General features: G+C 38.6%; 1 protein-coding gene across 1 annotated transcript in view; it reads right to left on the reverse strand.

Annotated features, from left to right (window-relative positions):
* Positions 1-3,782: 3,782 nt before the first annotated feature.
* The window catches only part of CD164 (CD164 molecule), a 48,709-nt gene continuing 38,889 nt past the window's right edge, over positions 3,783-13,602 (reverse strand). Inside the window, exon 6 of the mRNA XM_053710625.1 lies at positions 3,783-6,217. Coding sequence (XP_053566600.1) covers positions 6,048-6,217 — 170 coding nt within the window. The 3' untranslated portion in view covers positions 3,783-6,047. The remainder of the gene's footprint in view (positions 6,218-13,602) is intronic.

The raw sequence follows: 13,602 nt of genomic DNA on the forward strand, positions 1-13,602 counted from the left end.
CTACCAAAGGGAATGATTGTGACTGAAGGTTTTGACAAGCTGATATCAATGTTAAACTTCTCTTGTCTGACAAGGACAGAGTCATAGACACTGAATCTATTCTAGAAACCTAAAAAGGTTACACTTGTCTGAGGAATCAATGAACTGATTGGTAAATTGATCCTCCAACCATGAACTTGAAGAAACAACACAAGTCGATTCGTATGAGATTCTTCGAAAATGAGAAGACTGAGCAAGTACCCAGATATTGTCCAATAAGGAAATACCAAAAAACCCTTTTCTCTGATTACAGAAAGAAGGGCACCGAGAACCTTTGAAAGAAATTCTTGGAACTGAGGCTAGGCCAAACGGTAGAGCCACAAAACTGGTAATGCTTGTCTAAAAAGAGAATCTCAGACACAAAAAGTGATCTGGATGAATCGGAATATGTAGATACACATCCTGTAAATCTATTGTAGACATATAATGCCCTTGCTAAACAAAAGGCAGGACAGTCCTACAGTAACCATCTTGAATGTTGGTATCCTTACATAACGATTCAATATTGATAGATCCGAAACTGGTCTGAAGGAATTGACCTTCTTTAGTACAATGGAGAGATAAAATAAAACCCCAGCCCCTGTTCCAGAACTGGAACTGGCATAATTACTCCAGCCAACTCTAAATCTGAAACATATTTCAGAAATGCTGAGCCTTTGCTGTGTTAACTGGGACACGGGAAAGAAAAAAATCTCTTAGCAGGAGGCCTTAACTGAAGCCAATTCTGTACCTTTCTGAAACAATGTTCTGAAACCAGAAATTGAGAACGGAATTGATCAAAATTTCTTTGAAGAAAACGTAATCTGCCTCATACCAGCTGAGCTGGAATAAGGTCCGCACCTTCATGGGTACTTAGGAGCTGGCTATAGGTTTTCTAAAAGGCTTGGATATATTCCAAACTGGAAATAGTTTCCAAACTGATACCGCTCCTGAGAATGAAGGATCAGGCTTTTGTTCCTTATTGTGAAGAAAGGAACGAAATGATCATTAGACCTAAATTTACCTTAGATTTTTTATCCTTTGGTAAAAAAGTTCCCTTCCTTCCAGAAACAGTTGAAATAATAATTTATTACCCTGAAAAGAAAGGGAAAGCAAAGTTGACTTAGAAGACATATCAGTATTCCAAGTTTAATCCATAAAGCTGTTCTAGCTAAAATAGCTAGAGACATATACCTGACATCAACTCTAATGATATCAAAAGATGGTATCACCAATAAAATTATTAGCATGTTATAGAATAATAATAATGCTATAAAATTATGATCTGTTACTTGTTGCGCTAAAGCTTCTAACCAAAAAGTTGAAGCTGCAGCAACATCCGCTAAAAATATAGCAAGTCTAAGAAGATTACCTGAACATAAGTAAGCTTTTCTTAGAAAGGATTCAATTTTTCCTATCTAAAGGATCCCTAAATGAATTACTATCTGCCGTAGGAATAGTAGCACATTTAGCAGGAGTAGAGACAGCCCCATAACCTTAGGGATTTTGTCCCAAAAAAACTCTAATCTGTCAGATGGCACAGGATATAATTGCTTAAACGTTTAGAAGGAGTAAAAGAATTACCCAAATTATTCCATTCCCTGGAAATTACTTCAGAAATAGCATCAGGGAGATTAAACACTTCTGGAATAACTACAGGAGATTTAAAAACCTTATTTAAACGTTTAGATTTAGAATCAAGAGGACCAGAATCCTCTATTTCTAATGCAATTAATAATTCTTTAAATAAAGAACGAATAAATTCCATCTTGAACAAATACAAAGATTTATCAGCATCAACCTCTGAGACAGAAACCTCTGAACCAGAAGAACCATTATCAGTATCAGAATGATGATGTTCATTTAAAAATTCATCTGAAAAAAGAGAAGTTTTAAAAGACTTTTATGTAAACTAGAAGGAGAAATAACAGACATAGCCTTCTTAATGGATTTAAAAAATAAAATCTCTTATGTTTATCAGGAACACTCTGAAAATTAGATGTTGACGGAACAGCAACAGGTAATGTAACAGTACTAAAGGAAATTTTATCTGCATTAATAAGTTTGTCATGACATGCAATACAAACAACAGCTGGAGAAACAGATACCAAAAATTATAGCAGATACACTTAGCTTGGTAGCTCCAGCAGTAGATTTTCCTGTAGTATCTTCTGACTTAGATGCAACGTGAGACATCTTGCAATATGTAAGAGAAAAAAACAACATATAAAGCAAAATTGATCAAATTCCTTAAATGACAGTTTCAGGAATGGGAAAAAATGCCAAAGAACAAGCTTCTAGCAACCAGAAGCACTGAAAAAATAAGACTTAAATAATGTGGAGACAAAAGCGACGCCCTTATTTTTTAGCGCCAAATAAGACGCCCACATTATTTGGCGCCTAAATGCTTTTGGCGCCAAAAATGACGCCACATCCGGAACGCCGACATTTTTGGCGCAAAATAACGTCAAAAAATGACGCAACTTCCGGCGACACGTATGACGCCGGAAACGGAAAAGAATTTTTGCGCCAAAAAAGTCCGCGCCAAGAATGACGCAATAAAATGAAGCATTTTCAGCCCCCGCGAGCCTAACAGCCCACAGGAAAAACAGAGTCAAATTTTTGAAGGTAAGAAAAAAATGATTAATTCAAATGCATTATCCCAAATATGAAACTGACTGTCTGAAAATAAGGAAAGTTGAACATTCTGAGTCAAGGCAAATAAATGTTTGAATACATATATTTAGAACTTTATAAACAAAGTGCCCAACCATAGCTTAGAGTGTCACAGAAAATAAGATTTACTTACCCCAGGACACTCATCTACATGTTTGTAGAAAGCCAAACCAGTACTGAAACGAGAATCAGCAGAGGTAATGGTATATATAAGAGTATATCGTCGATCTGAAAAGGGAGGTAAGAGATGAATCTCTACGACCGATAACAGAGAACCTATGAAATAGACCCCGTAGAAGGAGATCACTGCATTCAAATAGGCAATACTCTCCTCACATCCCTCTGACATTCACTGCACGCTGAGAGGAAAACCGGGCTCCAACTTGCTGCGGAGCGCATATCAACGTAGAATCTAGCACAAACTTACTTCACCACCTCCATCGGAGGCAAAGTTTGTAAAACTGAATTGTGGGTGTCGTGAGGGGTGTATTTATAGGCATTTTAAGGTTTGGGAAACTTTGCCCCTCCTGGTAGGAATGTATATCCCATACGTCACTAGCTCATGGACTCTTGCTAATTACATGAAAGAAAATAAAAATATTGCATGCTCCATTTGAATTAAAAACATTTTTTTACTGTCCCTTTAAGAGTAGAGGAAAGGGGATTTTACCTTCAAAGATTTTTTCTAAATAAGACCAGCCAAGTTGTGGAACTCAATGCCTGAAGATTAATTGTATAATGTTAAAAGGCTATTTGTATATGTTTACACATGAACATTTTATAAATATACATACAGTATTACTTAAATAAAGTACATGATTATGACATGAGAGTCAAATTATCAAAGTTCCATCAATTCTCTTGACAAAAAAAAACAACAGGTTTTTCCAAAAACAGAAAATGCTGGGAAGAAACTATACGACGTTCATAATACAAATAAATCATTATACAAGCAGACTATTTGTTATTTGAAAACATTATCAGTTTCCCCATCTATGACATTGCTTTTAATATTGAACTTAAAACCAAGATGTGTCTAATGTAGAGCATTTTTTTAGGCACTTTTAAAAGAAAACAAACCAATGTAGTCATATTTGTATTTATTTATTCAAAACAAAAAAAAATTAACTTTGTATCGTATGAAATTATACGTCTTTGATAAGTTAAAGGCATTTCGATTTAGAAGAGGAATAAAGCATGTCAGTTTCTCAAAAAGCTTAATGAAGTGCTGAATCGGGACTTCAAAAAGGCATAGCAAAGTGCAATCTCAAAGGAAGGCCACATAAGATCATACTTCAATACATTTGGCACAAGAGTTCCTAATCAGAATTAACATGGAATAATAACAATACAATAAATTGCAGGAGGTTATGCAGGAGGTTACACCACATCTAGTCTTTGTAGTATGTGCACCTCATTTACTGATACAACCTGGAGCAGTAGTGTTTCTGTGCAAAATGTAAACATTTTATAAATATTTTAACCTATCTATGATTGTACAAGCTGTGTGAATGCAGTTTATAGTAGGCTTGGCACTTTATGAAAAAATAAAGCAGTTGTGCATGTGTATTAAGAAAATAGTCAGTTGAATTGTGTTTTTTATAATTAGAATATTGTAATACATTTATAACTGGAACAATTTAGATATCTTAACCTACATGTCATTTTTTTGAGAGCATGGAAGGCACCAATGCACTCCAAGAGTGCGTCTACATTTGAAGGGCAGTAGTGTCTCCCATGAGTCCTTTATTCTGCTCTGTTCGATGCCCAGCAAGCTGATTGTGGACTTGTATCCATTCAAATAAAGAAAGTCACTGAAAAGTTTATTAAACAACTCAATATGCATGCAACAAAATAACTGGTTTTAAATCTACATAAGCAAGTTTAAAATTTGTATACGTCATGAAATACAATAAATAAGAACATAATTTGACCTTGCTGTTTGGAGTGTCTTCCTGTACTTTAGCCTGCTAATCTGCAAGTAGAATAAACAACATACTCATGCACAGATCTATTACTTATTTGTATAATAGAATGTCCTATTCCACCACTTACTCATGTCTGAAGGCACTTAGAATTTGCAGATATATTGCATATTGGTGCAAATTCTATTTTTTATTCTACAATCCAGATTACTGCCGAAGAAAATCTAAACTAAAAACATCACAGGCTTTGACTTGAAGGATTCAACAGTACTTTCTTATATTATGTGATAACTTTATCTGGAGGTAACCGGAGGTAGAGTGGATTGATTCAGAAGAATTAAATATAACCTTATTTTACCATGACATTGGTTGTTACACAGTTCACTACAACACAGTATCTGTAATTCAAGACAAATCTATTCACATTTGGACAACTTGCTTTAAAATAAAAACAGAATTACCCCTGGGTAACCAGAAGGAGGAGGAAAAATTCACCAATTAAAAAAGGGAAAAAGAGGAAAGAAAGAAAATGGCATTTTGCCAAAGTAAGTTTAAAAGTCTTCAGTAGACAACTATTTTTGTCTGCATCCTTTTTTGGCTCCTTCATATATTTATATACACTAATGGCTAAAGCAAAGTTTCAGTCAGAAACTTTAAAGAATACTTAATTCATTAAGGTAGCAGATATTGAGAATAAAAACAGGTTCATATTTGGGAAAGACAAAGCAAGTTATATCTGTTCCTGATTATTAGAATAAATTTACGGTTACATTAATTGAAATGAGTATAAGAGCACATAAACTATACACAAAACATAGGAAGGTGAAGGACTTTCGGGGCAGAAGGTCATTTAGTATTGCATAATCAAACTAGGTGCCCCTACAGATCTACAGAATATGAAATCCGAAAAAACAACATTATACTTTAATGTTTCTAAGGCACAATATTTCCACCTTCACCTTTAAGAAAGGAGAATCACTTTTAGAAAGGGCAGCACTGTTTGTAATTATCAGGTGTATACGTAAGATTTTATGAACAGGGCGGGGAGGGGACACAAAGGAAATAGAAACTTCATTCAGGCCCATAATGCTACGATATGCCTAGATGCAACATTGTTCTTAAATTACGTTTCATATCCAGTCTAGAAGATCAACTCCTGGCATATTAGTTTCTCTGTATTACAATCGGGTATGGGAAAGCAAAAATTCCAGATCAGTTTTAAAAAACTTTAGGAAGCTGTTGAGATACATGCAGCCGATTGCAAATACAGAGGAGTTTACTTTCTTTTTAAGTATGATGGCACATCATTTGCTAGATTCAGATGAGAAGAAAATCCATTTTTCTTGGAAAGTCTTCCATTAGAAATCTCAAGGCAAAACATTTTGGTTTGAGCAAGGTAGGCGAGCAGTCTGGGAGCAGTGTCAGTTTTTAAAGAGTATGATAATTCCTGTCCTTGGCTTTACAGAACTTGTAGATGAAAAATATGACTGCCTGTAAACCCAAAACAAGGACTATGCCACCGATGAAACTTGCAGCATCAAATGTGCCTTTTTTTGGAGAGGGTGTTGTTGGAATCACAGGCGTGGTGTTTGTAGAGTCTAAAAAGAAAACAAACAAAAAAATTTTTACAGCTACACACAAACAGAATATATTCTATGTAGACTTAAAAAAAGGATATCAAAACACACGGAAAAAAAAAATCTGTTGCATTGCAATAGAATCTCAAGATATCAACCAAGTCTAAACATTTTATAACAAACTTCTTATTTGCTGCAACTGTTTTTTTAACAGCCAAAATCCACCTACAACTTGTCTTATTTGGAGGAACAAATCCTGGCTTGAGTCTGCAGATAGCAAAGCTAGGCACAGTCATTATCTTAGTATAACATCCTCTGCTTTTCAGTTGCAATCTGCCAAAACCAGTAAGGGAAAGATATGTAGCAGGGTTTGTCTAAGTATTATGTAGGCCTATCTGTAGATAGTAGAACAAGCACACTGTCAAAAGGTATTTTTCAGGAAAGGCAGACTAAACAAATATATATTGCAATCTTGTTTTATTCTCTTTGAATAAACTTTTTCTGGGGAGATTAAAGGGACAGTCTAGTCCAAAACAAACTTTCATGGTTCAGATGTGGCTTGTGATTTTAAAAGAATACTAAACCCAATTTTTTTATTTCATGAATCAGATAGAGCATGATATTTTAAGCACCTTTCTAATTTACTCCTATTATCAATTTTTCTTTGTTCTCATGCTATCTTGATTTGAAAAAGCAGTACTGTAAGCTTTTGAGCCAGACCATTTTTTGTTCAGCACCTGGGTAGCACTTGCTGATTTGTGGCTAAATGTAGGAAACCAATCAGCAGCTCTACCAAGGTGCTGAACTAAAAAACTGGGCCGGTTCCTAACCTTTTATTACTGCTTTTTCAAATCAAGATAACATGAGAACAAAGCAAAATTGATAATAGGAGTAAATTAGAAAGTTGCTTAAAATTGCATGCTCTATCTGAATCATGAAAGAAAGAATGAGGGGTTAGTATCCCTTTAAACAATTTTCCAATGTACTTCTATCACCAATTTTGCTTTGTTCTCTTGGTATTATAAGTTGAAAGCTAAAGCTAGGAGGTTCATATGCTAATTTCTAAGCCCTTGAAGGCCGCCTCTTATCTCAGGGCATTTTGACAGTTTTTCACCACTAGAGGGTGTTAGTTCATGTATTTCATATAGATAACACTGTGCTCACGCACATGAAGTTCCTAGGAGCCAGCACTGATTGGCTAAAATGCAAGTCTGTAAAAAGAACTGAAATAAGGGGCAGTTTGCAGAGGCTTAGATACAAGATAATCACAAAGGTAAAAAGTGTATTATTATAACTGTTGGTTATGCAAAACTAGGGAATGGGTAATAAAAGGGATTATCTATCTTTTAAAACAAAAATTCTGGTGTAGACTGTCCCTTTAACTGTTGCATTTAATGTCCCTTTAAGTATCTTTAAATTATCACTCCAGAAAATCTGAGCAAAATTTCAACTTTGAAACACTTATAAGTGAACTATCTTCAGATGTGAAGTTACTATATTTCAGGTTCACTGTAAAAGCAATCCCTGTACCAGAATTCTGCATGGCAGCCAATTGTTACTGCAGAACATAGATAGAAAGGTCAAAATGTAAATGTGCATGGGTGCATTTTAGGTTTGTATAGAAGCATTTTTAAAATATACTTCCATTAACAAAGATGTTTCTAATAAAAACAAAATGTATGCTTACCTGATAAATGTATTTCTTTCTTAACACGATGAGTCCACGGATCATCTATTATTACTATTGGGAATATCACTCCTGCCCAGCAGGAGGCGGCAAAGAGCACCACAGCAAAGCTGTTCAATATCACCTCCCTTCCATCCAACCCCAGTCATTCGACCGAAGTAAAGGAGAGAAAGGAAGCAACAATGTCCAGAGGTGTCTGAAGTTTATAACATAACCACAACCTGTCTAAAGAACAGGGCGGGCCGTGGACTCATCGTGTCAAGAAATAAATAAATTTATTAGGTAAGCAGAAATTTTGTTATCTTTCTAATGACACATTGAGTCCATGGATCATCTAATTACTATTGGGAATCAATACCCAAGCTAGAGTACACAGATAAGGGAGGGACAAGACAGGGAACCTAAACGGAAGGCACCACTGCTTGAAGAACTTCTCTCTCAAAGGAGGCCTCAGCTGAGGCAAGTGTGTCAAATTTATAGAATTTTGAAAAAGTGTGAAGAGAGGACCAAGTTGCAGCCTTGCAAATCTGTTCCCCAGAAGATTCATTTTTAAATGCCCAGGAAGAGGAAACAGCCCTTGTAGAATGAGCCGTAACTCGCTCAGAAGGCTGCTGTCCACCAGTTTTATAGGCAAAGCGAATGATACTCTTCCGCCACAAAGAAAGAAGTAGCTTTCTGCCCCTTACGTTTCCCAGAGAAAACCACAAACAGAGCAGAAGACTGACGAATATCTGCTCTGAAGGATTAGGACACAAGGAAGGAACAACCATCTCCTGATTAATGTTCTGTTCTGAAACTACTTTAGGGAGAAACCCTAACTTAGTACGCAAAACTACCTTATCTGAATGAAAAATAAGGTAAGGAGACTCATACTAGAATGCCGAGAGCTCTGACACTCTACGAGCAGATGAAATAGCAACAAGATAACAACTTAATATCTAAGGAATGCATAGGCTCAAACAGAGCCCCTTGAAGAACCTTAAGAACTAAATTAAGACTCCAGGGAGGAGTAACTGGTTTGAACACAGATGCAACAAAATAGACAAGGCAGATATTTGACCCTTTAGGGAACTTGCCGATAAACCCTTCTCCAAACCTTCTTATAGATTGGACAGAATTCTAGGAATCCCAACTACTCCAAGAGTAGCCCTTGGATTCACACCAATATAGATATTTACGCCATATGTTGTGGTAAATCGTTCTAGTTGGAGGTTTACGAGCCTGAATCATGGTCTCAATGACCGATTCTGAAAATCCACGCTTGGATAAAATTAAGTGTTCAATCTCCAAGCTGTCCGCTTCAGAGAAACTAGATTTGGATGAAGGAAGGGCCTTTGAAGTAGAAGGTCCTTCCTCAACGGAAGTCTCCAAGGTGGAAGACATGTCCACCAGGTCTGCATACCAAAATCCTGCGAGGCCACGCCGGTGCAATGAGGATCACCGACGCCCTCTCCTGCTTGATTCGAGCAACGACCTGAGGTAGAAGAGCGAACGAAGGAAATAGGTATGCGAGACTGAAATGCCAAGGTACCGCCAGGGCGTCTATCAGTACAGCCTGAGGGTCCCTTGACCTCGACCCGTACTTCTGAAGCTTGGCATTCTGCCTAGATGCCATGAGATCCAATTCCGGCTGACCCCATTTGAGAATCAGGCTGCAAAACACTTCTGGATGGAGTTCCCACTCACCCGGGTGAAAAGTCTGCCTGCTCAGGAAGTCCGCCTCCCAGTTGTCCACTCCTGGGATGTGGATCGCCGACAGACAGCAATTGTGGGTCTCTGCCCACTGAATTATCTTAGCTACCTCTGTCATAGCTAAGGAACTCCGCGTTCCTGCCTGATGGTTGATGTAAGCCACTGAAGTTATGTTGTCCGACTAGAACCTGATGAACCGGGCCGAGGCTAACTTAGGCCAGGCCAGAAGAGCATTGAAGATTGCTCTCAGCTCCAGAATGTTTATGGGTAGAACAGACTTTGATCGAGTCCATGTTCCCTGAGCCTTTAGAGAGCCCCAGACTGCTCCCCATCCCAGAAAGCTGGCATCTGTTGTCACAATCACCCAAGAGTGTGCGAAAGCAGGTTCCCTGGGAGAGATGATCCTGAGACAACCACCAAAGAAGAGAATCCCTTGTCTCCTGCTCCAGCTGTAATCGCGGAGACCGATCCGCATAATCTCCGTTCCACTGACTGAGCATGTTTAACTGCAGAGGTCTGAGGTGGAAACGGGCAAACGGGATGATGTCCATTGCCGCTACCATCAGACCGATTACCTCCATGCACTGAGCCACTGATGACCGAGGAGAGGACTAAAGCACTAGGCAAGAATTGAAAATCTTTGATTTCCTGACTTCAGTCAGAAAAATCTTCATTGATAAGGATGTCTAAAATAAAGAATGAACAAGGGGCGCCAACATAGTGTAAATCGCATACACAACAAAAATATAAATGTGATGTGCAGTGAACTACTCACAAAAGAAGTGGCACCTTACGTGAATAAGGTGCAAGGAAGCAGGCTGACGTTCAATAACCAGCAGTCAGTACGCTGGAGGTCTCACCCAGGGGACCTATGGAATCTGGACGGGCGTCTGGAGGGTAGCATTAACGATCCTAGGGGCCAATAGCCGGAAAAGTGCTCTGGAAGCTGGTATGTTCTCCCCCACTCTGCTCACACAGCCGAGATACGTCTCCAAAACTGACAATGTCAGTGCGCAAAAGTTCAGTAGCAATTGTCCTGTCAAAAGGACAAAAACAGCAGAAAAACCGGGTTGTGGTTTAAAACAAGCAGTGTTTTATTTGCAACGCGTTTCTCAGTCTATTCCAGACCGTTTCATCAGGCATGATAAGGAATCTATTATGGTTCCCAAGAGAATTACCCTTGTGTCTAGAACTAAGGAACTCTTTTCCAAATTTACCTTCCATTCGTGATAAAATATCGCAGGAAAGATAACATTTCCGTGTAGGATCTTGCTTGTTGAAAGGATGGCGCCTGAACCAGAATGTTGTCCAGATAAGGCGCCACTGCAATGCCCCGCAATCAGAGCACCGCCAACAGGGATCCCAGAACCTTTGAGAAAATTCTGGGAGCTGTGGCAAGGCAGAATGGAAGAGCCACGAACTGGAAGTGTTTGTCTAGAAATGCAAACCTTAGAAACTTGTGATGGTCCCTGTGGATGGGAACATGCAGGTACGCGTCCTTTAAATCCACCATTGTCATAAATTGACCCTCTTGGACCAAAGAAAGAATGGAACGAATAGTTTCCATCTTGAAGGACGGAGACTCTTGAGATCTAAAATTGGTCTGAAGGTTCCCTCCTTTTTGGGAACCATGAACAGATTGGAATAGAACCCCAGACCCCGTTCCTGCATCGGTACAGGAACTATCACTCCCAGGTCGGAGAGGTCCCGAACACAGTGTAAGAACGCCTCTCTTTTTGTCTGGTCTACAGATAGTCTTGAAAGCAGAAACCTGCCCCTGGGAGGAAAGGTCTTTAACTCTAGTTTGTATCCCTGGGACACGATGTCCACCGCCCAGGGGTCCTGAACATCTCAAACCCAAGTCTGCCCCCCCACAAGATCCGGTCCTGGATCGGGCCCTTCAAGGGACACTGAACCCAAATTTTTTCTTTCATGATTCAGATAAACTTTCTAATGTACTCCTATTATCAAATTTTCTTTATTATCTTGGTATCTTTATTTGAAATGCAAGAATGTAAGTTTAGATGCCGGCCCATTTTTGGTGAACAACCTAGGTTGTCCTTGCTGATTTGTGGATAAATTCATCCACCAATAAAAAAGTGCTGTCCAGAGTGCTAAACCAAAAAAAAACCTTAGATGCCTTCTTTTTTAAATAAAGATATCAAGAGAACAAATAAAAATTAATAGGAGTAAATTCGAAAGTTGCTTAAAATTGCATGCTCTATCTGAATCACGAAAGAAAAAATGTGGGTTCAGTGTCCCCTTCCATGCTGTTTTTGATTCAATAGCAGGCTTTTTGGATTGTTTTCCCTTGTTCCAAGACTGATTGGGCCTCCAGGAAGGCATGGATTGCTCCTGCTTGGAAGAGGGAGTGGAAGGATTTCCCTTGAAATTTCGAAAGGAACGAAAATTACTCAAACGTTGCTTTTGTTTATTTCGCTTATCCTGAGGGAGGAAATGACCCTTTCCTCCCGTAATGTCAGAAATTATTTCTGTCAAACCCGGCCCAAACAAGGTCTTTCCCTTGTAAGGAATCGCCAAAAGTTTAGACTTAGATGACACATCCGCAGACCAAGATTTTAACCATAAAGCTCTGTAGGCCAGTATGGCAAAACCAGAAATCTTAGCTCCCAGCTTAATAACCTGAAGGGAAGCATCCGTGATAAAGGAGTTGGCCAACTTAAGGGCCTTTATCCTACCCTGGATTTCTTCGAGGGGAGTGTCTGTCCGAATAGAATCAGACAATGCATCAAACCAGTATGCTGCCGCACTAGTGACAGTAGCAATACAAACAGCGGGTTGCCATTGTAAACCCTGGTGTACATACATTTTCTTGAGTAACCCCTCTAACTTCTTATCCAGAGGATCCTTAAAGGAACAACTATCCTCAATGGGAATCTTAGTTCTCTTAGCTAGTTTGGAAATTGCCCCTTCCACCTTGGGTACCGTCTCCCAAGACTCCTTGATAGAGTCTGCTATAGGAAACATCTTTTTAAACATAGGGGATGGAGAAAAAGGGATACCCGGTCTCTCCCCTTCCTTAGCAATAATCTCTGTAGCCCTATCTGGTACAGGTAATACCTCCACCATGGAGGGCACATCAAAATACTTGTTTAGTTTACTGGACTTCTTAGGATTGACTACGACGGTAGTGTCAGAGTCGTCCAAGGTAGCTAAAACCTAATTAAAGGGCCACTGTAAGTAAATATTTTCTATGCCTGTTACTAACTAACTACCCCAAATACGCTTTTTATCAATAGCATTTCATTAACATATCTCTACCGTATATCAGAAATCTTGTCTGCAAATTTAATAGTTTTCCAAACCCACTCCGTGGGTATCCTTTGCTCTGTACCAATCCGTTTACAATACCTAGGTTTCAAAATGGCGCTTTAAACACAAAGTTATTGGTTTAAGTATTTTGAACATACAGTGCTGAAAATAGTGGGCAGGATAACATTACATCATCGGCGAATAAAAGATATAACTTTTAGAATGTTATGAAACTTCGTTTTGGAGAAAATATAGGTCAGTAGGTTTTAATTAATGTTTATTAACTTTAATATGTTAGTTGTTTAGCTTAAAAATTATAACAGAAAGTAATCCTTTAAGTAACAAACGGAGGTGTTCGAGCTTAAACCTGAAAGAAACAACTTCAGTATCAGCTAAAAGGTATTACACTGTCTGAATCTGAGATTTCTGCTGATGCAGATTGGCTGCTGTTCATTTCTTCATTTTTTTTTTATTTTTTTACACAGAACTTACTCTGCTGAGCTGAGGAAATTGTGAGGAGCTCACAGTGATTGGTTGTATCACGGACTTTCTGTCTCCCTGACGCTCCTACCATCTGTCGCTGTGGATTGGTCTCTGGAGTTCCGGTTACTTACTCCTATTGGTTCGTCTGGTGGGCGACTAAGGTTCCGTCCTGCTCAGTTAGGCATACGTTTATGCCACAACTCTTGTGAGTACCCTGTCATTCAGTGTGTGCTATCCTCTGTATCTCTGATGCTGTACAACAATACTGTCC

The sequence above is a fragment of the Bombina bombina genome, chromosome 4, assembly GCF_027579735.1.
Source record: "Bombina bombina isolate aBomBom1 chromosome 4, aBomBom1.pri, whole genome shotgun sequence".
NCBI lineage: Eukaryota > Metazoa > Chordata > Amphibia > Anura > Bombinatoridae > Bombina > Bombina bombina.